The sequence below is a fragment of the Accipiter gentilis genome, chromosome 6, assembly GCF_929443795.1.
Source record: "Accipiter gentilis chromosome 6, bAccGen1.1, whole genome shotgun sequence".
In the NCBI taxonomy this organism is placed as follows: Eukaryota; Metazoa; Chordata; class Aves; order Accipitriformes; family Accipitridae; genus Astur; species Astur gentilis.
In genome coordinates, this window is record NC_064885.1 from 33,483,518 (window position 1) to 33,509,326 (window position 25,809).

Here is a 25,809-nt window from a genome sequence, read left to right on the forward strand (position 1 = left end):
GGAACCTTTGCTCTTCAGCTTTAAGTGGGAATTTCAGCCTTAGGTTGGGTTTATGGAAAGCAGCGTGAGGTTTGGTTTAGGGAAGAAAAAAAAATAGTCCTTTCAAAAAGCAATTTGTTCCTGCTTTCTGTGAGCAAGGCTTCCAAATGGACTCGGGCAGTTCTGCAGTACGATCAACAGGACTGGAAAAAAAATACCAAGTGAAGTAACACAGTGGCTGTGGTAAACATGAACTGAGGCCTTGGAAGTAGCTAATGGCATACCACAAAAGAGTCTCCTTTCACCCACCGTGGGCCATGCCAGCAGCAAGTGCTGCCAGCGCTGGCGTCTAGCAGAGGAAAGCATCATTTGGCTCCCTTTTGGATTTCATTACTCTTCCTGCACTCCCTCCTGCTCACAGCAAAAGCCTTTCCAGTTGTAAAGAAGTGAATTAACTCCCTTCGTGTCAGTGATGGATGAGGCGCTTTCTCCCCCTTCAAAGAGGCGAGCCGTGCTGGTGAATGCGGGCCAGCGGAGTTGAAAAGTCCAAGCGGAACAGGAGAGCTCGTGGGGTGACCCAGCTGTCAGGCAGGACACCCTGGGGACAGCTCCCACCCGGTGCCCAGCAAGTGGGGAACAAAAGCCACTCTTAGCACGCTCGCCCGGCGTTGAGGCTTTTTTTTTTTTTTTTTTTTTTTTTTTTTTTTTTGTCCTGCTTTCTATGGACTTGGGCACATCCCTTAACACACAGCAGCCATTTGTGTGGGGTTCACGGTGCCTCAAAGGCTTTCAGAGGGTGCTTCTCCGCCCTGCACAAAGAAGGGTTAGCACGCCGGTACTTGGGAGATCTCCTTTCAGGCGTCCATGGCTAATCATATTAAAGGTGACCTCGTGGGCAGCGCTTTCCATTGTTGCCATATGTTTTGTCCAGTGCTTGAGTGATGTTGTGCATTGGAATGTATTCATGCATCTCCTAATTTAATCACCAGGCTTAATCCCCTCTCCTGTTCTACACCCGTAGAATTTACTGGCTCCTTTCTAGCCTCCCGTGCATTGTCTGGGTCTCCTTCACAAACTAATACTGATGTGTGGAGATATTTTTATTTATTTACTTACTTTCAGAGTGTATTTTAAAAAAATAATCTTAACAACAAACCCAGCAACCTCTCCAAAGGGTGAGCAAGCATAGTGGATGCTCTAGGAGGCTGATCCTTTGTCCCTGTGATCTTTTTCTTCCAGCTTTTCCATAGAGAAATTAAGGATTAGGCTTATGGGTTTAAAAAAACAAAACTAAATACTACAAATGGAAAAATGACTGAGAAAGTGGTGTGTCTCCTTTTAATATTGTTGGAATAAATAACTAATTTTAAGAACTTGACTGTCTCTGTAAAATATGGTGTTGGTTTCTGCCTTTAGAACTTACCGCTTTAGTATGGACACGTCCAGTTCCAGGACTGACTGGACAAAATTAACCCAACAAAGCCCCAAGTCCATCAGGCTGGGAAACTGGAAAGTCTGATTTATGCAAAACTACTGCAAAAAACGGAGAGCTATGCAAGAGTTGCCGTGCTCCCCAGAAGCCAGGCATTTCTAGGGAGCAGTGCTTTACAGACTGTCTTTTAAGGATGATTTCTAAAGATTTTTCTAAGACTTCCCTGCCCCAGCCAACTCTGCCATGTGGAGGGGTGTGTTAAAAATGGGAATTAGAGATTCAGTTGTGCTGTGACTTGCTTTAGGAGTAGATGGGGTCAGTCCCAGCAAGGGAAAGGAGTGATGAGATTTTAGGATGATACACGATCAGGTTGCCAGTATACTGAACTCCCCCAGGGGCAGGAAACCTTTTAATTTCCTTACACTTGCTGAGACAGATTGTTAAATAAATACCTCATGCTTTGGTTCGGCTCTTAGATTCTCCTTCTCCGCATACAGCATGCTGGTACCCACAACTCTAAACAGTGGACTACATCCCGGATGTCTTTGAAACCTTAAACATAGCTTGTACCAATTTAACTGAATTACAGCTTTGAGTTTCCCTCTGTGTGTATGTCTCTGTGTGTGCATGCACACACGAGTTTCTTGCAGCTGAGTTCTCGCACATGAGCTTGCTGATCTTCTGTGACTGTGTGTTATGGTTTGGTTTTGATAGGAGGAAGGAGGAATGACGTAAAAGATTGCAGATTTGTGACTGGATTTAAAAATAGTTTTAAAATATTATGTATCTTCATTTTGAAGAAATGCAATACTGCTTGGAAACCACAACTACTGAACATAAACCATGTTGAGCCCCTTACATATGTTAAATAACAGTGTGGAACAGAGGGTTATAAACAGCCTCCTGTGCATTAATGCTGGAAGAAGATCAGTGATCCTACCCCCTGTGCTCCAACCCGGGGATCAACAGCAGTGTCACGGGCTCTGACATCAACTTGGCCCTACAAAGGTACTTTACGTTTTACACTGCACCTTTTCAGAGTGAACCTTGCCAGAGCCCTTTCTGAAGCATCTACGTGCAGAAATCGCTTCCCCGCTGAAGCGCAGCCATGTCGGAGTTGGTGGAAGACGGCTGGCCGTGGGTTAGCTGGAGGGCAGGGTGCCCGTCCCACTGCCAGCAGGCTCTGGGCTCGCTGGGACAAGTCGCCTGGCCCCCATCCACTCCTGCTTCCTTCTTTCCCTGTGACAGAGGAGCTGCAAGGTCCCTAGGAAAATGTGAGTAGGAGCAGGTCGCTGCCAGAGGAATTCAGCGGAGCCACAGCCAGCCCCTTCCCAGGGGAGCCCAGCGGTTATGCTAACAGCAGCGGTTCTTGCTGTCCATGGGAACGGGCAGGGATGTCCTTGGAAAGCTTTGGATCTCTTGCTCGTGCATCGAGCAACCGTGCTTGGACACATCACGAGATTCAGTTAAGGGAGAGGAGGTCGTGGCACACAGCCCGCCTCTGCCTGGGGAGGAGGGAGCTGGCACTGCCATGGCGGGATGCTGCGTGGCATTTTATGGCATGCGGCGTGTGGAGAAGATGCTCTGCAGAAGACAGTGGGCTGAGTGTGTATGGCAGGAGATCCCTTCCCATCCCATGCTGTTAACCGTGTCAGGGGAAGAAGGTTTGGCCAAGGACACAACACAGCTGCCTGTTGACTGCAGTCCTGGCAGGTTATAACAAGCTGTGAGAGAGTCCAGATCGTCTCCCAAGAACGACTCAAGCAAAGCTTGAGTCAGCAGTGCTAGGGCTGGACTTCAGGACTGCCAGGTATTTCACAGCAGCACCCCAAAGGATGGGGGAGAATGGTGTGACTGTCAAACTGAGATCAGCATGGTGTGATCAGGGTATTCTGCATCTTCATAGTCCTAGCTCCAGTTTAACGGCCTGCAGATATAACTAAACCTAGAAATACTGTTGTGATCTCTCTTGTTACCTGGCAGACCTCTTATCATTTCGGCACAGGAGCTGTTCATATTTTAATGGGTTTATCTCTTGTATAGAGGGTATTACAAGCTTTCATCTGTCTTCCAGTGCAACTCCACGGAAATCCCTCCAGGCATGAGGTAGTACCTGGGCACCGAATTAATCTGTGCTCCTGGGTTCTCACAGCTCCATTAGTGGCTTAACAGGGGAAGCAATTAGCATTAACAAACTTAAGAAAATAGGATTTGCTGTGTTTGATCTGCCCTCGGCTCTTTGTATCCTCCCAACAGCAATGACAAAGACTGGGCGCATTACGGGAAGACACAAAATAGTCATAGGGAAGACACAAAACAGGCTGATCTGTAAAATGTGTATCAGCATCCTCCAAGGCTCGTGGAGGTGGGGGGAAAGTTGTGCTATAGTCAAGTGCAATAAAAGACACCAAACCATTTTTCTTCCTGCCACATGCACAGACACATCTGCACCCACAGCTCTTACCTTGCCTTTCCCTGTGACTTGAGCCATTTGAAGACAGCGTGGTGTCCCATCCTCCTTCAGGTAACCACTGCCTTGTGTTCTGTTGCTGGCATGAGGCTGGGGCAGCTCTTGGAAACCATCTGACACTTTGTGAAGGGCTGTTTGTCCCCTTGCTTTTCATCAGATGAACATTTACCTTTGCTGGTATTCTTGTTCTGTTTTCCATTAAAGAAACTGCCTGCGAGCTGTGCGCTGTGTTTCCCTTGTAGTGCTACGTTCCTTAGCAGAGCTGTGCATCCATCAGTGGCTGGATCTGCCCTTTCTTTGGGAGCCGCTGACTTCTGCAACGCTGTTGTCTAGACCGTGGGCTCTCGCAAAATAGCAGGGCCAAGCATGAAGCTAGACTTCAGGCTGCTTAAACCTAGGGTCAGTAAGTTGAGACCTGTTTTCAGACATGACTGTCAAGTGTCTGAAATAACAGCAGTTGGGGATAATGACCTGTTACCTGTAGTACCCTCTAATAACAACATACCAAGCTGCAAGTTTAGACAGGGTTTCCACTTGGTTGTGTGACTTTTCTTCTAAAGCAAACATGGAACACACCAATTGCTTTTCTCAAGTCTTTCAGGCTCTCACATACCTTTTTGGGACAGAAATGCCTTAGGGATCCCTTTCTGATCAGGCTTTGATTTTCTTCATCAGATGAAGATGGTGTATACATGGACTTCCATATTGCCCAGCCTGTGAAAAAGCTGGTGTTGGTCCCGCAGACCCCCTCAGGTTCCAGGTATGACCGACCAGCAGGCTGCAAGCACTGTGGCTTCAGAGAAACGCCTGTCTGTTTGGCTGCTGACACTTGTCAGCTTAGGGGAAATTTTACGTCAGCTCTACGCTTAAAGTTTCTCTCCTTGTTAATAGCGAGAAATATTTCCTTTTTTTCATGGTTACTTTAACTCACTACGTTGGTCTGTTTGCTCCAGGATTTTCAGTCATGGACGTATTTGCTGCTCTGCCAGCCCGTGTTGTACAGTGAGCTTTCCAACGAGCTGGGGATTACGAGGCTCAGGGTCACTCTTAGTCCTGGGTGTCGGTGACGGGTGCTGCTGGTGTCACGCTCCCCTTCTCCAGGCTCTGCACCAGCTGCTGGTGCCCGCGTGCTTTGGCAGCGTGGTGTCAGCAGCTGCATTCCCATCTCTCTTCTCATGCAGCAGACCCTGGCCTTGCCTGTTCCTGTTCACACCAGTTACAGGTCCCTGTGGTGCTCCCCTGGACGCTGGCTGTTGGCCTCTGGTCTATCCTGGGGAATTTTAACTCTCTGATAAGGTACGTGATGTCTGAGTGCTGCCCTCCAGCCATCAACTTCTTCATGGACAGGGAGACTTCACTTGCTGGCAACTCTAATTGCTTTGAGAAGGGTCAGTCCTCCCTCCCCAGAATCTCTGGGGTTGTTTCAAATTCCTGATTGCAGTCTAGCCTCTTACTAGAGTCTCGATCATCCTCCTTTCCCAAATTCCTGCTTTCCCAAGTGAATTTCCATATCTCCCAGATGAAGAAGAGGCCATTGGGACTAAGCAGGACCTAACTGTTCCCCTGCATCCCATAAAGCCTGTAGTCATCATCGGTCTTCAAATGGAAGAATTTTCTGCAGCCCAAAACCTCTCATCTCTATTGAGGCTGGTAAAGCCCAGCTTGTGAAGGCTCTGTTATTGCACAAGATGAAATCAGTGAAATGGTCTTTTGTCAGAGCACCGGCAGGGCTGGGAGAAGCGCAAGAGCCAGGAGTGCTTTAAAGAGAAGCTGGGAGACAGGCTCTGAGTAACAGAAAACAGCCAAGCAGTGAAATGTAGCATGTATCTTATTAGTGTCACAGTTTTTTATGTGGCATTTCTTAGGGATGGTTTGCTTTTGTTTTAAAATTGGTGTATGTGTAGAAAATACTTTTAACTTCATTGACAGTTCCCTAGTGGTCTAGAGCATACAGTGCAGTGTCACAATTCATTAGCTTCTGAAGAAGGTATTTTTAATCCACCAACGTAAACCCATTGCAATTGTATAATCTGTATTTCAGTCATGTGGTTTCCTAATCATGATCTAGATAATGAGCTCATCCAGTTTATAAATTATAAAGTGAACGGAAGTATTCAGCTCTTCTTTCTAAATAAATCTGGATCCGATCGTGGATTGCATTCGAAACCTCCAATGCAGGCAAGTGTGAATGCTTAAAAATAAACTCATTTGCAGTTTACATTTTTGCCAGGCAGTGAAAGTTGTCTCCTGCCCCATCTTTCCAGAAAGGCTCTTCAGCTTTGACTTGCAGCTGTGAAATAAAAGCCAAGGGTATGATGCCAGCTTGCCATTTTGATGACAGCATCTGCGTGTCTTTGCAAAGGATCCAGCCATGCTTCTTTCTGGTTTTGCTGTACTGCCCAACCACCTGTAGCAGAGGTTTTGAGGACCACTAGATAACAACAGAGCAGCCCTTGTATGTGCTAGGGAACACATGTTCGTGACTTCACTCCCGTGGTGGGAACACCCCAGGGTCCCCGCTGCATCCCAGAGAAGTTTGGAGAGCCAGACCTACTGCAGCCTGTGGGATAATTTAGTAATAGTTTATTGTATAAAGCTAATCCCATCAGGGATTCACTGGCTTTGCGTGTATTTTATGCAGTTGTATAATGCAGGCAGCAGCAGAGGAGAGGAATAACACCTGAGTAATCTATGGGATTGTAAAATAGAAACAAGCAGAGGGATTCAGGCCAGAGTAATACCCCAAATGAGTTTCACCTCCTTGTCCTAGGCTGGATTGGATTTCAGGTTGACATTGTCCTTTAGCCACATGCATGGATCTTGTAGCCTATTAACAGAGGTATTTTGCTGGCTAATGTCCTGAGAAGGAAGAGGTGTTAGAGAGACGTGCGGCTTGGGCGGTGCAGGATGAGTAAAACTCAAGGTGATGTGTTGTTGCAACTAAGAGAGAACTTTTCTGCATGGGAGACCTCAAAACTGAAAGGTAAAGCAGGAATGGAGAGGAGGTCTCACCCCCAGAAATAAGTCACCCTTTGTTCTGCTGCCCATTTACACCCAGTTGTTGTTCTGTCCTCTGAAAGGGGCAAGGCTGGCAAGGAGTTTCTGTCAAACACAGCAGTGTCATCTCACACCCAGGAGCTCCAGGACATGTGGGGTGGCTGGCTGTGGAGCATGCTGGGTGCCCAGCATATTTCTTGCTGATTCCTTCTTGCGCCTGCTCTGCATATCAGTTTGGGGGTTGAGATGTCTCAGGAGTGGTGACAGGAAGGTGAGGCAGGAAGAGGGCAGAAGAGCAGCTGCCAGTGATGCCCCAACCCTTCCCCTGAGGAGGAGGCTTATGGGACAGCTGATTTTACCTCTCTGCTTTTGTCTGTCTTCTGGGGATAGGCCATGCTGAGGATAGAGGGCAGCAGGGACGGCTTCAGGAGCCTCCTAAAGAATTAAACCTTCATCTGGAAGACGTGCATTTAGGGATGGGGAGAAGAGGTCTCACTGAGGAGGCAATGGATGAGATGGGACCAGTTTGGGACCAGTTCAGGACTTCCAACCAGTAGCAACAGCAGTCCTGTAACCAGGTGCTGAGATTGACCAAACATTTGCTGTCTGCAAAGCTGAAAGGGAAGGACCACCCCAACCCAATATGAGAGGTAACTAGTTGAGCTGGTAACGAGTTTCCTTGTCTTTCCTCTTTTTCCACTGTAGGACTTTAGGTCTCTCCTTTATTACCTCCATCCTGTCCTTACCACATGTTCTTCAGCCTCTACCCAGGGTCTTTCTCCAGCAACTTCGAACTGCAGCAGAAATAGAAAAGCTCGTAGAAGAAGAAGTGCTTTGGTCTCAAGAGCAGCTTCTTTAAGTGAAAACACAGCTGTGAGGTTTGCAGCCTGCGCTTCTGTAAGGGCTCGTCCAGCCAGCACAGCCAGCACCACTGCAGTCCTTCCAACATGCAGGAATTGGGAAATCCATTGTGAACAAGATTGAGTTTGATGGCCTGCGTGGAGGCAGATGGATGTATTTTTAAGGGACGAGGTGCCAGAAAACTCTGTGATTACGTTCCTGGAGCATGGCTCATTTTTCGTGGTTTTAAAAGTGAGTGTCAGGACTTCAGGGCTATTTTTTTTCGGGTCAAAACCGAAGTTTGGGCGGGGCATAAAAACCTGCTTGATGACTAAGTTTATTCTTAAAAAGCTTTCTAGAGCTTGCTGGAGAGGGGAGCCTTTATTCCGAGAGGGAGCTGATACCAGTCGTCTTGGATTTCCATGCAAGTGGAGTTAAAATTGAATGAGTGCTAAGGGTGGAAAAGAACCCCTGCCTTTTGGGAGACTGTTCTTAGTGTAATCTTTAGATCTGGTCCTCTGGTTTTTGTCTTTGAGGCCCATGTTCTGCCTCTCCTCCTTGCCCTGGGTGAACTCTTTCTGCTTGAATACCCCACCACATCGGTGGAATTACCTTGAATGGTTATAACCAAGGCTGGCCGAAGCATGCCCTTACATCGCCCCAGAACTGGGATATCTGAAATCTTTGACCGGGTTACTCGGCTGAACCGATAATACCTCTCTGATACAGTGTATGTGTAGAGAAAACTTTTTGTCTAATGATGGAGGTTTGCTGCTTGGAGCCAAGGCTGGGAATGGGGGGATCCAAGCCAAACCTTTTACTCAAGGGGCATGCAGAATTTGCCCAGTCAAGTCAATATAGGTACTGGCACCATTTCAGCAGCCAGAAGGCTGCTTTTCGTGCTCCCTCCTTGTTGGAGCTACCAGGCTTTACCGCGTGACTGGGCCCCTAATTGCTGCAGGTCTAAAACTTTCTTTAATATGAGTATGGCTGCTGGCTGCACTGAAGCCCAGGCAAGCCTGGAGGTCCATCCATGCCAGCGTTAAGCACTGCTCCCCCTTTCTGAAAAGCCTCTTTCTGGCCTTGGTGGAGGAAGCCCCAAGATGTAGGCAGCTTCCCCAACACCCCCCACCAAGGCCTGTCTGCCTGAGCAGGGCATTGGGTCCCTGTTCCCTGCCAGGGTTCAGGCAGCACAGAGCTGTCAGTGCACTGAAGGACAGCTGTCCCGAGCCCTTCTGCTTTTGCTGGTGTCTTGTGTCTGTGCGCTGGTTTGGTGTCTGCTCACCACTGTTGGGGGGGGAACCCTTGAGTGCAGATGAAGCATGTCGCTGTCTGATGGATGGAGGAACAAGGTGGAGCAAGGAGTATCCCACTGTGAGCCAACTGCATCCTCTGCTGGATTTAAGGATGTAGGAATAAAGAGTGGGAGGATGTTACTAATCCGAAGAGCGGGGCCGTTGCACAAACAATTGTTACGTGCACACAGCCCTCGGTGCCCTGTGACCACTGTGGACAGAAGTTGACTTTCCTTCCTTGAGATTACTTTCCTCAAGGAGGTGGCATTACTTTCACCTCAAGCCTGCAGTATGTGCCACCAAACATTACCAAGGATCAGCCATGTGCAGAGAGTACATGCTTTTGCTCCATTGACCAGTCACAGGATAGCGTGCCCCCACCTGCTTGGTACCTTAGGTACAATACTCCCCTCCACAGAGCCAACGATGTCCTGCCCATCAAACAGCCTGCCCCAGCCCCTTTGAATTTCAGCGCCCAACTCCTCTTCTGTTTGGGTGTATTGCAATTGTATCTGGTGGTGAGCGAGCCTATCCTTCACTGTATCCACACAGATCCCAATTACTCCTTTTGACAGCTCTTATTCATACACCTCCCTGTGCCTCTGACATCTCAATTATTGATGGGGCTCGCCTGGTAGGCAGCACTCTGTTCTCAGCATGGCTACGTTCCAGCTCCCTTTCCCATTGAGTTCATGCACACACCATGCCGAGCGTTTCTTTATGTGCAAAGCTATTGAAGTGGAAAGGGATCTTTATTAGCGTGTGAGTTCCAGGGCTACGCAACCGAAGGGGGCAGTGCAAGCCAAATCACGCCGCAGTACGTTGCTGGGAAATTTCCTCTCCCCCTCGTCTCCCAGTGAAGCCCAGCAGTGTCTTGTAAAGTGAAGTGATCTCATATGTTTAATGGTGAAGATCCCTTGATCTGATGAGGCTTCCTTGTGATGGGGTCACCCTGCACTTGCATTTCTGTAAGAAACCTCAGTCCCCCATTGCCCCTACAGGCATAAAATGCAGCATTTTGAAGAGCAGTGCCCTTTCCTTTGTCTTGGTATTAATTTGTTTGCTGGCTTTACAGCAAGCCTTTGCATTCTGACAAGGAGCATTGACACACAAAAAAAGGAGCTTCAAAGTAGCACGCGGTGTTGGAGCAACATTGTCAAATTGGTTAAGAGTTAAAGCTCTGCCAGAGGGACAATTGCAAAAGCCTGCTTATTTTGTAGGGCTTCATGTATATGGGAGGCTCTGGATGTCTCGTGACATTGCTGTAGCAGAAGTCAGATAGGAGGAATGATAAAGTGGTCGATCAGCTTCTGACATCTCTCCTGCCCCCAGCCTTGCCCTGCACCCTTCTTCGATTCAGAAGTAACTAGAGGTTTTGTGCTTAGTGAACAAAGGCAAAGGGAAAGGGTGGCAGCTGGAGAAGATGGAACCAGAGAGAAGCAGCAGTGTAGGGTGTGCAGAGAGCTGGGAAAGGACTCTTGAGTTTTGCTCTCAGAGATCTGTGGCAGCAGGCAACTCATAAATTAGCTTTAGCATGAGAGGAAAAATCTGTGGAGCAGACCTTCCAAAGCTTCTGGGGAGCGCAAGTGCCTTTGCAGCTGAGCAGGGCCGTGAAGTGAGCATGTGTCCGAGAGTGGTCAGTGGAGACCTCCTGTGGCTCCAACGGCAGAGAGGACCCAACTACATGATATCGAGTGGATACAGACAACCTTTTCAAGAGTAGTAGGAAGCCTACAGTCTCTGCATCCCAGTGTGCCTCCTGGCAGCACTCAGCTAGTCCTACCCCCTCTCTTTCCACCCTGTGATGAGTTTTGCCTGGGGGCTCTGTGCTCCCTGCAGACCAAATGCCACCAAATGAGGAAAAGCAGCCGAAGCATTGCTGGTGGCCACAGAGTCGGAGTCTATAAGGACTCCTGGCCTGGGTGACAATCACAGGTCTCCTCTTTGCCCTCCTGGCTGACCACAACAGTGCATCAGCAGGGCAGATCTGCAGAAGAGCAGGGTTTTGAGCATCAGCGATAGCACAGCTGCCTTGAGCTATGGTTGCTGAGACAGACCTTTAGTTACATGTCTCTCTGTGTGACAGCCTGACCCTGACATTTCTCTGAATGGGGTCCTCTTGTCGCTGTGATTGACAGCAGCATCCTCTTGCCTGAGAGTATTACCCCAGATGGTCAAGCTGTGTACAGTTACTGTCCACGTTACGCAGGCCTTGTTGGCACTGGCGGGTAAGCAGAGACGGCTGAGCCTGCCAAACAGGGTGTGTTTTATTTGTCTGGAATACCATGAACAGACAAAGAAGGGTTAAAATAACAGAAAGTTGAAAACCCATTATCTCTGGGAACTGTGATCTTTCCTTTTTTGGGTAGGCGGGTTCCATGGGACCCCGTCCCCCCAGATAGTGGAAAGGTCACCCTCCCATACCTGATTGCCCCACAGCTTTCCCTGGCAGCCTGTCCAAACAAGGCTGCTTTCCTTCCAAGCCCTTTTCCTTCCTTCCCTTCCCCTGGACTTGTCTCCTTGCACAGAGCTGGCTCCGGCTCCGGCTCCGGGTGGTGCTGGGGGCCCAGAGCCCAGGTGAGCTGTAACCAGAGATGCTCGGTTACTGCAAGCCTGAAGCCCACTTAGCTGAGAGCTGCAAATGAGAGCCTCAGGCACTCCTGAGTTTGTCCTGATCAGAAATATTGTTGAAAGTGGCCAAAGCCACGCTTTTGCCTGATTTGCACTTTCTTCTGTGTTTCTTCTCTAGCGACTCTGCAGTGTGGTCCCCTTTCCTCAATGCACAGGACCAGGTAGAGCTGTGCCCGAGATAACTGCTGTCCCTTTTGCCTCAGAGTTGCTTTCTAATACTCTAGCAGGAAAGCTTTGGAAAACCTGGCCCAGAAAAATGGCTTTGGGCAGTTCCCGGTTCCTCCTTCAGTTCCCCAAACCGGGGCAGCTCACCTGGGAGACTCTGGTTATGGATAAGTCACATTTGCCTGTGCCACAGCAAGGCGATCATTTGTCTCCCTTGAGGATGTGGCTTGTTTCTAAGTGACCTCCTGCTCCCATGGGGTAGCTGCCATGTGCCGTCATAGCATCTGGAAAGGCTGGAGCTGCAGGCTGGCTTCATGGATCTCAGCAACAAACGTCCCCAGCTGGCCCTGCTAGTCCTGCCTTTGGCACCGGTCTCCAAAATGGATCTGAGGAATCTGCTAAGCTGTATATAGATCACAGCTTGCAGGAAGGGGTAGTTGTTGAGAGCATAAGAGGTTGCCATCTGGACAGTGATTTGAATTGTGATACTTGTACCATGGACACATGCAAAGCACAGATATGAGTGATACATGCTGTCGCAGGAGTGTGCATTTCAGAATGGCTTACAGAGTTAGAGGCATAGAAGTCAAGGGAGATCAGTTGGATTTGGCCTCAGTCTGGTACTCAGTTCTTAATGCAGTAACCGAGATGGTGAATTTTTTGATGATTTCATGGTATGCAGTTTTATTTGGGTCAGTGAGAGCACAGAGTATGACTTTGCTGCCCTTTAGGGAAGAGAAAATCAGTGCACCGTCTAATGATTCAGCACACAGGGTTTCTTAACAGCCTACGGGAGAAAGATGTTTTAATTCTGCATTCACTCCTGAATAAGCCGTTAATTTGACTTAGCAATTTTCTTGGAGCCCAGAGGAGAGGAGTCTGTGATCAAATGGAGTGGGTCAACGCTGCTCTCTCCTCCTTTCCCTGTTTAAGAGATTGTGCTCATCGTAACAAACCTCCTTCAGCTTTTAGCCCTTGGGATGGTCTTCCCAGACCATTTCAAGAGTCTTGCATGATCCAGCAGTGGTAAAAGCCCTGCTGTTAGTATTCTCTGTGACCCAAAAAGAGCCAGATCGTTTAGCACATAAAGACCACAGCTACCTCCTCTGAAGGATGCTGCCCCTCTTACCCAGAGTGCTGGCTCTGCAAAAAGGGCTGCACCTCATGGCTGCAGGAGCTGGTGGGACACTGCTCTGGGGGCCAGCAGCCTTCCCCTGGGGAATGAGGGGCTGCTCAGATGTGCAGGGCTGTTGCAGGGCTCAGCCCCATGCTGTTAGCAGTGTATAAAATCACTGGAGACATTTTCAGCAAAAAAATCTCCACGCAGAACCGTTCTGTTGCTTGTTGAAAGAGAATTAATTTTTCCTCCTTAAATAAAATGAGCCGTGTTTGAAATCTGAAAGCCCTTGCTGAACACCTTCTTGGAGCTGCAAAGAAAGCAGCTTCCAGGTCACATCATAGCCTCCTGCCGGACGCAGATCCAAACTGCAAACCCTTCTAACAGCTCTTTAATAACTCTGCACAGAAGGAAAAATCTGTCACCTTTCCCTCTGTGGTTTCTCCTCTGTTCTAATGCACTGGAGAAACGAGATGGAGCCGGGAAAGTTTTCAGAGAAAGACTCGTGGGAACTACAGCTGCCGATGGAGAAGACTCATTTCTTTAGTGTCTGAGGGGAACCGCAATCGCTTTGGTGAAGGGTGGTGTGTGTGGGTGGGTTTGGAGGGGTGAACCGTTATGACCCATGCATTTCAGAAGAACCACAAACACTTTATAGTAACAAAGGGTGGAAAAAGCGAGAGGTTTCTGCAACACATGTGACTTTTCCCTGAGGTTTGGAACCCTGCGGTATGTTCCAGGCCACAGTGTTTGCGTGTCAGTCTTGGTGAGTTAAGCTTTCTCCCACAAGCCTCACTTGAAGTTGCTGTGATGACTGAGAGCCTAAAATGTTGCTTTTTTTTTTTTTTCTCTTTCTTTTCATTCTCCCCCACCCCCTCTTCTCTCTGCAGTTGAAGCTCTCATTTACCTTGGACCAGGAGAGCGGGATGCCTCAAGGCTGTTATATCTATCAGTACCGGGACAGCAACAAGTAAGTCCCATGGAAGATGACATGCAGCAGATAGGGGAAGGTGCATTGAAAGGAGATTGCCCTGCCTTCTGGCAGAGTGATCACAACTGTTTGTACCACTTAAAAGTAGATTAAAGCAGGCTTCAGGCTTGACCTGAAACCAGGAACAGCTCCTGTAAAGGCCAGATCCTTTAAAATGCACGAGGCCCTGCAGCCCCCTTTTCTCTGCAGCATTTAAAAGCTGATTTTATTTGGCTGAAAGGCCAGCTCTTGGGTACCATGGGCTCTGGCAGAACTCATCCAGGATTTGCCCAGGGGTGTTTGCATCTCAGACCCTGCACTATTTTGTGCTGGGGTGACTCTGGGAGTGTGGTCTGGGGGTAAGCATCCAAAGGCTGCAGAGCACTGAATAGAGCAGCCCTCACCTCTGCTCAGCTAGAGACACACAGCACCCTGTTCTCTCTGCTAAAACTCCTGCGTGGGTTCACTGAGCGGCCTTTCATTTGTGGTACTGTAGCCCCAGTGCAGCCACGTGCTCTGTTTTTATAAGGTACTGTATGATATTCAAGCTTTGGATGTGTTTGGAGCAGAGAGTCCTCAATTTCTAGGTATTCTGCCTATTTTTACTAGCTGCTGTAGTGAATTGGCACCCAAGATGTTTTTATTTCAAATCACATTCTCATTATCAAATTGACAGCAGCAGCACAGTTCAGGAGATTTCTGTGTTCGTGCTGGGTTATTTTGCCTGAATACCAGCATGTCATAAATCCTTAGCCTGTTATCTCCACCCATATAGTTCTGCTTCTTGCCAGTTATTGAAGGTTAACCTAAAAAAGGAGGGTATATGAAATTGTCAATGGATGGAACGGCCTGCAATTAGATCTGCTCTGAAATGCTGATGGGAACAGTCCTGATGAAGAAGAGGGACATCCACAAACAGCACCTACCCCTTTCTAAGCTGAGAAATCTCGGTGTTTAAAGCAGAAGGCAGGTCATTTCTGGGAGGATCCTTCCCACCTGTGGATGGACAATTAGCACATGGTATACGGTCCCATCCCAACTATCCCAGCTCCAGAGGCATGGATGAGCAGAGTTGGTACCTCCAGCACCACCAAGCTAACAGGGAAACGTGCAGTTCAGCACCAAAGCATAAAATCAACAAGGGAAGAGCGTTTGTTTTTGAGGTTTTTAAAGGCAGTGGCACACAATGGACAGCAAGGAAAGGAAAACCCCCAGACCTATTGGGGTTTGTTAAGGATGTTTATAGATCCAGTGTTTCTGATTGTGTGGTGTATATCTCAAAAATCAGCAGCCACGTTTTTTTCTGCCACAGACCCTCCTCTCCCCGGGCTCCGGTGGGTGTTTTGTGCCATTGTTTGAGGAAACTCTGGGGACGGGAGTGGAACTATTTTGTTTAAGCGCTCAGGCCAATAGCAATTCCTCTTGGAAACCTTGCTTTTAGCTGTGAGTGGTTCAGCATGTGACATAGTAGCTGCAGCATGTTGACAGCTGTTGATTTAGAGATGTATGGCTGTGACCTGCATTTCTGGCAAGTGTGGGAGCCGAGCCACACCGAGCCATGCCAGCCTGGATCATGGGTTGGAAAAATACAGTGAGGGCAGGATGAGTGGGATTGCAAGTAAACCCAGACTTCGTACATGTCAGATGGATCCAAACTGCAATTATACATCCCTGTGGGGCCTCGTGCTTTGTATTTTATAGTTTGCTTGACCAAACTGGGGAGAGCAGGATTCCATTTCCCAGGGAGAGCCTCACTAATTTTGCGTACATGCTTATCCCTCTAAACCTTGTGCATGCACCATCCTTGGCTGGTGAACTGAAGCGTGAAGGCCTGTGCTACAGCTGACATATTCTTGCAGGTAAAGTGCCCTTGAGCCAAATGTGTGCTCAGTTCTCATTGTACCCTGGGTAATTTTGGAGGAGCTCACGTGCGCTGTGGCTTTATTGGTGACAGAGAGTTGCATTTGAATAGTTATAGTGAAGCACTGGATGTGGCTTCTGCTCAGCCAAGCAGACACCGTACTTCTCAAGCACTGGGCTTTTCATAGGGTTAATTTGTTATCCATACAGTAGGATGGCCTTTGTCGTGATAATTTTTCCTTAGCAATTTCCCAGGGTAAATTGTAAGCCTTGTACTCTCCCAAGCCTAGTCAGGCTTTGATGGTACTCATCAGGACCCAAGGGGGGTCCTGATGCAGCTCTTCTGCATCCTGCTAAAGATGTATCTAGAAGTTAAAGCGATGTAATGTTTGTGTCTGCACCCTGTTTTGGAGCCATTTACAGCCCAGAGAAGAAATGTTGGCAACACACTGCAAGCTCATGCATGGGAAAGGCCAGAAATGTGCGCCCTGGAGCCCAGCATCCTCTGCAGAGTGCTGGGTCTGGGACCTGCACCAGGGACAGACTCATGGCAGGAGCGCAGGTGTGTGAAGCTCTCGAGCAGCAGCTTTAACAGGAGGAAGCTGAGGTGATCCCAGTCAACAGGAACCCATTCTGGCCTGGGGAGTGTGCCCGGTGCCCCAGAGATCTGTGTGAGTGGGGCTGTGCATGGCAAGGCTCAGTGTCACCCTGGTCACTTGGAGGAGTGTCCCTTCCCCTCCAAGTGGCAAATGCTGTTCCAAGCTGCAGCCAGACGGGGCCACCGGAGAACAGCAGATATTGGCCTCCCACTTGCAGAACAAAGGACCGCAGCATTGCCGAAAGTGTAATTACCAGAGCAATTAAAATTTCTATTGCTTAGGCTAGAAGTGCAAGTACCATGCAGGCTCTTACAAGGGCAATCAGTTGGAATTTGTTCCCTTTAAAATGATAAAACCCTGCCAAGGAATTTTTGCCCACTCCTGGCAGCTTCCCATTGCCTGCCTGCAGCAGCGTTCATGGGCACAACGCTCACCAGGTGCCCACTCCACTATCGCACCCTGGGTGCTGAGCACTTTGGGGAGACCAGACTCAGTGGAGCCGAGACTGAGCCTTGGACTGAGAGCAGAAGAGGTGCTGAGCAGCCAGCTGCCGCCCCTCCACCCCCTGCTGTAATATATTGGTATCCGATGGCACTTGGTAGTCCCAGTAGCGATCCAAGTGCTATACACAGAGCCGAATGGAGGAGAGAGGCTGTCACTGCGCCTCTGGTCACAGGGGTGAGACTGGGGGACATCACTTCTCCCCTTTTTCCCTGCTGAGACCCAGACACTTTTCTCCCCTTGGCTGCCAGTCCTTCCCAGCCCTTTAATTCTTCCTGGCTCCAGAGGAAATGACTTGACCTCACACAGAAGCAAACAGTTTTAAGCCACGTTGCTTAAATTCTCCCTAATGGGGATCAGTCAGTATAATCAACAGGGCACCAGACTGCTGCATTGGGCTGCTGTGGGACGGCTGTCCTGCAACAGGGGCACCGTGCCCTGACGTGTGGACAGCCGGTGGGTGAAGTGTGCTGGGTGACATTCGGAACAGGAGCATATTGTCAGCCTTCACGTTGCCCCAGAGCAGTCACATCCAGGAGAGGACAGCCCTGCCAGCCATCCTGCAGTGTGACTACAGCACAAGTCGAGTGTTGAGGGTGGGATGGGCTTTCTGCCGCTGCCTCTGCGCAGGCTGGGTTTCTCTAGCCCTGCATAGGATCCAGTTGCAAAACTCAGCCAGGCAGTAAAAGACCATCAAGGCCATTCACATCCACCATGGCTCATGAATCCCATCTTACAACATGCATTCACTGGTCCCCAATCTAGGAATATGATACCAGCTGTGCTGAGGAAGCACCGTCTGCCTGCCTGCCTGCCCAGCATGGCTGGTCCTACTCTTGGCAGAGGGAAGGATGAGATCAATAAAGGTTACAGATGATCATGAAAGACTTCTTCCAGCCCGCATGCAGGAGGAGCCAAAGCCAACTTGAGATCCCCCTAGAAGAAATTAATTGTGAGAAGTTTAGTATGTTTTGGCTGTATCCAAGAAATAGAAGATTCAGTCTGTTTTCTGCATTCACTGTCACTATCCAGACACTTCTCTGGAGACTTCCTAGGCTCTGCTCACCTACCCACAGCAAGTCTGACCCTTCAAATGCCTTTGTCTTCCCTCCTAAGACTCTCTGATTACTGTCGCCTTTCTCAGATGATGCAGTGCTCAGGGTCCCTGCCATCCCAGACCCACCAAGGACCTATAAATCCCTGTCAAGGTTCATTCTGTTACTTGGGCCATATTTGCAGGGCATTGTGACGCTTCCTTGTCCCCAGCTGGTCCCCCTCTAACATGGTTTTCCTGCTCCCTTAGCTTTCAGGTGTTGGTCTCTTTTTGAGGTCCCTTCCTCACGTCACAGATGCCGCCTTTGCCAATAGACCAGCTTGCAGCTCGCCAATGAATTTCATTTTAATTCCTTGCTGCAGCTGGAGTTTGTGTCAAGATTACAAATTTGCAGTGGGGGCTTTCATGTTCTCTTCAGAGTAATTTCTAAACCCAGAGGAGCAACATCTCGCATGGAAGCACTTAGAGACCTCTTACAAAAGCAGCGTTGGAGTATTGATCATTTTTTCTCTCCAGGGACCCAGAGTGTTACAGATAGAGCTGCTGTGCAGTGTAGCCACTTGCGGGCAGCACTACACAACTCTTCAGGATGAGAAGTGAAAAATAGCTCCAGTTGAAAGGAAAAGTGGTGCCCCCTTTTATATAGAGATCAATGATGCTTGGTACATTGGATTATCACTTAAAACACCAGGACTTCAAATGCCAGGGTGCATGCACTCCTGATGGTGACAGGCTCGTGATATATAATGCTGTTTGGGTTACCAACTGAGCTTCTCTGTGCAATCTTTTCATAAGGTGAATGTAATATCTGCAGTGATGTACCCAACATTACATCAGGAGAGCAGCCTATAATTATGCTTGAATTGTTCGAACGGGTTATTTGTCACTAACACATTAGCTTACTCCATTTATTGCTACCATTCAGGGCTGCAGCAGGTTTGGTATAAACAGAGCTTGGGTTGTTTGGGTTTGGGGGGAGGTATTTTACTGAGTAGAGCAAAGGAGAATTGTTTGGAGTTTATTCTTTTTTGCTAGGAGAGCTGTTGACTGGGAGTGCTAGGAACAAAATTTGTAAAGCAGCTGACACAGCATAACTGATTTGTTTTCGGATGTCATTCCCAGGTGTACAGCTCATGTGTTGGACTTTAGCATGGACCTGGTTGCTTTGCAATGAGCTGGCAGGTTTACCTTAGTATGTTTTGTTCCTTTGGAGAAGTTGAGGCTTGCAGAGTAGGTTGTTTTGTACAAGGAGCTGCTGCACAGCTCACACAGTCATTGGGTGCCTGACCTGCCTTATTACATGGTTGTTTCATGACATGCATCCCAGCGAAGCAGCACTGCTTGTAGTGGTATAAAGGAAGTGGTCGTCTCCCCTGATGGTATCTGATTTTCTGGTTAGTGATCAGCAAATATGTGCTCTGTCCTACTCTGACCTGCATGGCCAGGGAAGTCTCTGAAGGTGGCATCTTCTCTTGTTCGTCTTGTCTGGCAGACTGGGATTTCATGGGGTAAATCCATACACATGTAATCCCTTGACATCACAGGCTTGGATGGATGCTGTCTAGTAGCAGTTATTCACCTGAAGCTTATGAAACGCCTTGTTTAGATTTCAGATCAAAATAAAATTAATTCCATTTCCAGAAATGGATCTGCCAGCCAATGTCAAATTCTCCAAGGTGGGATTTTCACTTTAGGGTGTCCCATTGGACAAGGTGGCTTAGCTGGGACAAGGCATGTCGTGCTGCACCACAGTTCTGTAGGCGCACCTCTGTGCATCGCTAGCTGTCTGCAAGCATTGCCCAAGTCTTGTTGGATTGCAGGTAGCTGAGCTGCCCTGTGACTCTTTCCTGATGAGCTGTGCGAGGGTTTAGCTGTCTTTGGAGGCCACAGAAAAGCATCAGAGGTGGTTGGGGAAAGTAAGCCTGCATTTTCATTGCTGAGAAGGAATGCCACCACTTTGATTGTAGCCACCTCCTGGGTTTAAGACTAAGCCAGCCCCCCTGGGCTTGAAACACTACAAAGGTCGGGTGGAAGTGGTGTCTATGTGGATGAAAATAGGACTGGAAGCAAAATGCAAGCCAGGGCGTGACTTAGCACTGTCCAGAAGATATACTCTACAAAAGAGAAGACTAAGCAGGTTGGAGTTTTTCTTCTGATACCATGTCTTGGTTTTTGTTTGACTTACTGGCACTAAACTTCACCCAAGACAGCAGGTGATGTATATCCTTTACCTGCCAAAGGGTAAGCATTGGAGTTGGCCAGGCAAGGCTGGAGAATTATTCTGTCACTGTACCAGTCCTCCTGGTTTTGGCATTGGTTCAGTGTAGGGTAAATTGTGTAGGAGAATAAGTCTGGAGGTTGACCTTTAAAACTTCAAAAGATATGTAATCCTTCCTGCCTAAGGTATGAGCTCAGTTTTCTGTATGCCACAACCAAAGGCTGCTGGGACATATGCTGCAAAACAGCCTTTTTCACTTGAGACTTTGAGGAGCAGAGAGCTGTTCTTTCCTTGCAGAAGGGACCCCATGGCTGTTTCTAGGTGAGGAAGAAGGCCTCTTGCAAAAGGCTCTGCCCAGGTATTATTTAGCTGCTTTTCTTGACACAGACCTGCCGCCTCCTGCCACCCTGCTGCTTAATAACAGGTTTCCAATCCATCAGTGCCGTAGAAATAGTAACTGCCAACTCCTTGGAGTGTCAGTGTTATGTGGGGGCTGCAAATGGAAAAGGTGAGCAAGGAAACCCACCTTTCCCCTGAGCAAGTAGATGGGGTTTGAAGATAACCTGACCCCTTCCAAATGAATGTTTGAAGCTTTCTTTGGTGGCCTACACAATATCCCACATCAACCAATAGCTCTCCCTCTAAATCCTCAACAGGGCACCAAGCAGTCAGTGTGTGCTCCCACCTTCAAGGGGGAGGAAGGACTGGGGTCTTAAACCTGGGTAAGTGCGGGACCTCCCTGCTCTCCCTGGGTTGAATCAGCTGAGTTTGTCGTCTTATCTGTTTCAGACTGTTCGCTTGGAGAGGAGCTGTAAAACCTCCTTCTGTCAGTGTTAGATGTCTGGGTATTCGGTAGCAGTCAAGTAGGTGAGAAAATCAGCTGCAATTGTAATTGAGTCAGAGATGTCGTCTCCCTGTGTCATCTCTGGAGATCTGTTTACATATCCATTTGCTTAACAATATATTTGGAAGCCCTCAGCAATGTTTTAGCACCATTTCCCTGGCCTATATATGTCTGAATAATGCCCAAGGCAGTGAGCTATATCTGGACTAGAATTGCTAACCTATGGATCTGGGTTTTCTTAGTGGCCCTCAATCAGATGGGTCTCTGATTAGCCCTTAGGTACGTGGGAGAGGACGGATCTGATGTGGGAAAGAGTGAATAATAGTCCTTCCACAAGAAGCACCTCTCAATTTCATCTTGAACCCAAGTTGCTAGATTGATTTTGTGTCAACGAAGGCCCTCTCCTGAGCTGAGATCTGGCTAGAAAATCACCAGACCCCCTAGCCATCCCTCTCCCAGCAGGATTTCTAGGCATACTTTTTTGTAACAAATATGGAAAAGGAGCCCTTGTTTTGGCTTGGTCTCTGTGTCCTCAAATGTATAGTCATAGTGCAGAGTGACTTCTCTGCCAGGTATAGGTTTTGCTGTCCACCCTGTGGTGTTACAAGCAGGGAGCACTGGGACCAGCAGGCAAGCGCATGTGCCGCTGTATTTTGCTTTGTTAGGATGTGCTTTAGGTACAGACTAACCGTGGAAAGTTGCATGCAGAGGCAGACAGTGAAGTAAGACCAAAGATGATAAAGGGGATGCTGAGTACTCAGAGCATGCGTTGTGCTGGCGGTGATGAAGGATGCTCTGCTTGAAGATAGACCTTTCAGTCCTCCTCGCCAACCTGCTGTTTGATCTGCGCTTTCTGCCTGCAGAGAGCGAGGGCTTTCCGTTTGCTGTGGGCAGGACCTCTACGGTCTGTTCAGCACTAAGTACGTTCGTTCCCCAGGGGATCGGCAACGTAAGCTGGAGTAACCGGGTGGATTGTCAGCCAGCTGGGATTGCTCTCTCGTAAAGAGCTACTGGCTGAAAGCTGAAGCATTCAGACTGGAAATAAAGCACACATTTGAAAGGCAAGAGAGATTAACCACTGGCAAATTTCCCAAGACAAGACCAGGGAATTCTCCATCTCTCAAGGACAAGTGCACTTCTGGAAGGTGTTTTAGACCCTACAAGTCAGTGGATTTAACGGAGCCGTAGCTACCTGAAGCCCTCCAGGCACAGGAGGTCAGCTGCTGGAGTAATCCTCCTAGTCTTAAATTCCTGGCACACTGCTCTGTGTTAATGTAAAGGATCCGCTTCGCACTGACACCACTCGCTTTTTTGCAAAGTTGCATTTTGCCAGCTGCTGGGCCTGGAGAAGAGGACAGTTGCTTTGAGTCCTGCCCTCTCTCCATGTACTCTGCCAAGCTGGGCATTCAGTGTACCTTATTGTTTGAAATTATGTCCTTGCAAATCAGAGGGTGAGAGTGGAAGCATCTCTCTCCTTAGCTCCTCCCAAGCAGGAAGGGTGAGCAGTTCTACTTTTCCAGCTACTGCTGTGCTTTGCTCTGGGTCCTGCTGCTTTTTCAATGTTTTTTCCACAGTTCAGAGCAGCTAAATCGGTCTGGCAATGGACTCTGTTGCCTCTACACCTCCCTGCTTCCTCTCCATTGAAAAATGGAGCTTCAAATCACAAGCATGTTTTGTGTGCTCAGCTCCTCGCTGTGTCAAGGTCACCCTGAGTGGGGTTCCTGTTACAGCTTAGCACTTTCACCTCTTTCAATTTGCCATGCATTAGTCAATCTGGAGCCTAATGGATTTGTAACCTGACTTCGCCTGTATCGTCTGAGATGTTCCCAGCAATGTAAGAGGATTTGGGCACAACTTCCTTTCAAGTTAATGGAAAGATCTTGCTTGGAAAGAACCTGCTTGAGGATCTGAGTGTACTTTGCATTAATGTTTCCATTAATTTTAATGGGAGATGGTTCTAAATTCCTCAGATCAGCTTTGAACATCTTAAATTTTGTGTCCTTCACCTGTCATCTAAAGTGGGGCTGATGAGCAGAAGCACCCTTAAATGAGCAGCATCGTTATTGGCCAAGATGTCCTGTAAATTTTTCTGCCTCTGTTGATCTCTCTGGAAATGTCCTGTTCGCCAGTGACCCCGGTGGACCCCTCACCAGCTCACTACACACAGGGCAGGAGGTCCAGGGTCAGCTCCCAACTCAGAGGCTGTCCCTTGCGTGGTCTCTGACAAGTCACGTTGTCTGTCTCTGCTCCACTGCCTGTAAAGCAGAAAAGAGCAAGAGTCCTCTGGGACTTTTTTATTAGCATTTATAAAGCACTTTGCAATCATCAAACAGGAGGGAATAGAGGAAAGTGAACTTTTATCGTTGCCACTCAAGTCTCAGTTACTGCAGAGCTCTGCTGCCTTGGGCACGATTACCTGCCACACTTCATTTGGCTGGTACAGGCAGGCCTGCCTGCCTGCCTGCATGCGGTGCAGAGCCCTGCCTGGGTTTTAGCCTGTGTAAGGTCTTGTCTGGCTTTACTGCTTCTGTGGGGCCATGCTACTCTTGGCACTGGCCTTGTGAGCTGAGCAGCTCGGTATCCCCTGCTTCCCCTCCCTCTCTCCCTTCTCTCTGCACTCCTGCTCCGCAGTTAACTTTGACAATTGAACACAGCAGTGATTAACTGTTACCGAGCATCTCTCGCTGATCGGATCGCTGCTCGCTCCTGCCTCGTTCAGCAGAGCTCTTGCCTCCTTCTGGGCTGCCAGCAGGTATTTCTTTCCATCTCCGACTGAGACGAGCAGAGACCCACATTCCGACTGCTCATCACTTTCCCCATCCCCCTGGTGAAAGCCGGCCCTGGCAGAGCTCTTGTACATGCTGCATCTCTGGCATAATCTCATTTTGCTCAGACAGTCCAGGTTAGACAGCCTGATGTAGTAAAAGAGTTGATGCAAACCCTACTCATCTCAATGTAATCAAGTTAGTGAGCAGCTACACGTGCAGTTGTCCTGGCAGACAAGAAAGGCCGCGGTGGCTTGGCCCCACTTGCAGTACCCCTGGAAGGACTTTGTGGACAAATAGGACCTAGAGAAGTGGGGAGGCAGCTCTGCTGCAGTAAAACAGGGCACCTGTTGGAGAAGTCATCTTATTAATGAATTTTTCATGCTTTATTTAAGCTCAGAGCTCATTTGCAGTCTTGCTGCCAGACAGGCACTGTCTGGCGTGGTGCCACTTGCCTGGCGATATGGGGCTGGGCACAAGTGTCCAGGTTACAGGGGAGCAGGCAGGGTCCACCATACTCAAAGAGATCTGGTATGACTTGTTTGCAGCGTAAAGCAGGAGAGGCTGGGACCTGGCTGCCCGTGCTTGCACGCTTACTCCCAGCCGGGCCAGCCTGGGGTCAGTTCCAGCCCCCAACAATTAGCGAGACAGATTGAACCTAGATCGATCTGTCTACTTTCACAAGAGTGAGCCGATTCCAGCAAGAAATTCTCCTTTCCCTCTGTCTCCATGTTAAAAGGAATGAGACCTTGTCAGATTTCTGGGTAAATGGAAAGTACAGGGCAAGGTAGAAATAAATGTTGTGCTAATACGTAGGGAGAATCATTAGGACCGAAAGACATCATCGATGCAGCCGGGCTGCAGCTGATCTGCATCGCTGTGTTGCAACTCTGCCTGGTGGTACAGCTACTACAAAAGGCAGATTTCAACAAGGTCTTTGCTCTTGCACATTTGCAGCATGTTGCAGGGGAGTGCAGAGAGGCAGAATCCAGTTCAGAGCAAGAGGTTTTGGCACCGATAACAGCCTGTACCAGTGCAGTGATGTTTGCTGCATGGAATTCATAGGAATTGGCTCCTGGTGCAGTTATTTGACAGATGCACTTGGGTCACACAGATCTTCACAGTCCCTATCCCCATGGAGAGAAAACTGAGGTGGTGGGAGAGTGCAGCAGAAGGGACATGTTGCTTCAGTGAATGTACAGAAGCAGGAGTATGGTGCTGAGCTAAGCTGGGGTTTATGGGTCTCTTTGGGGATGAGTTTTTGGGAGGGTGAATGGGACAGTAAGAAGTAGGGGATCAGTCCCTGGTAAAAGCCAGTAGAGGAAGATAAAAAATCTGCTTCATGTCACACCAGCCATTCCCAGGCTCCACAGCCAACATATGATGACACAAACAGGGACACTTAACTGAACGAGGGCTGGCCTGCCCTTTCTCTCAGGCACATCTTCATGCTGTACTGTGATCAACAAGGACAGCAAAGAAACGGGAAAATTAGGCGGGGTATTTTCAAGGAGGGTAGTTAACCCTGAAGGGTGCAGTGCTCTGATTCACGGCACGGCTCCACAAGCTGTTCTGCCCATGCAGCCAAGGGCTGGGGGGGACCTTTGCAATGAAGGGATCTCTCTGTTGCACCCAGAGTGCTCAATTTTTCAAGGACACCGTAGAAAGCAGCCTGAGGAGTAAGACAGAGCACAACAGCCAAACCACTTTGGCTTTGCACCACTGCAGAGAGCAGCACGCAGGCCTGGAGAAAACAACCTGCAAGCTGGCTGGCCACTTCAGAAAGCAGAGAGAGACAAAGGATGCTTGTCCTGAGATCTGTGGTGTGTGCAGCCATCGCCGAGCTCCCAAAAGTGCAAAGGGATGCTCTCTTAGCTGGCAGAGCGGTGTGGCTTTGTGCATGTTTATCCAGGGCTTTCGCCTGCATGGTGCCAGTGTGAGAGCTGCTGCGTGTAGTTGACAGCTCAGCTATTGTTGCAAAGTATGATTTAATAGCAAGACTTGATTACAACATGCAAATGTAGCTGCTGGGGGACTATCTCAGAGGTTTGTGGAGATTAGCTGTTAAATTG

At 48.7% G+C, this 25,809-nt stretch overlaps 1 protein-coding gene across 5 annotated transcripts in view; it reads left to right on the forward strand.

The window, feature by feature from the left end:
• DIS3L2 (DIS3 like 3'-5' exoribonuclease 2) overlaps nucleotides 1–25,809 on the forward strand; it is a 201,113-nt gene that overhangs the window by 144,994 nt on the left and 30,310 nt on the right. For all 5 annotated transcript variants that reach the window (XM_049802432.1, XM_049802436.1, XM_049802433.1 and 2 more), the window contains one exon: nucleotides 13,817–13,896. In XM_049802432.1, the coding sequence (XP_049658389.1) occupies nucleotides 13,817–13,896 (80 nt within the window). The remainder of the gene's footprint in view (nucleotides 1–13,816; nucleotides 13,897–25,809) is intronic.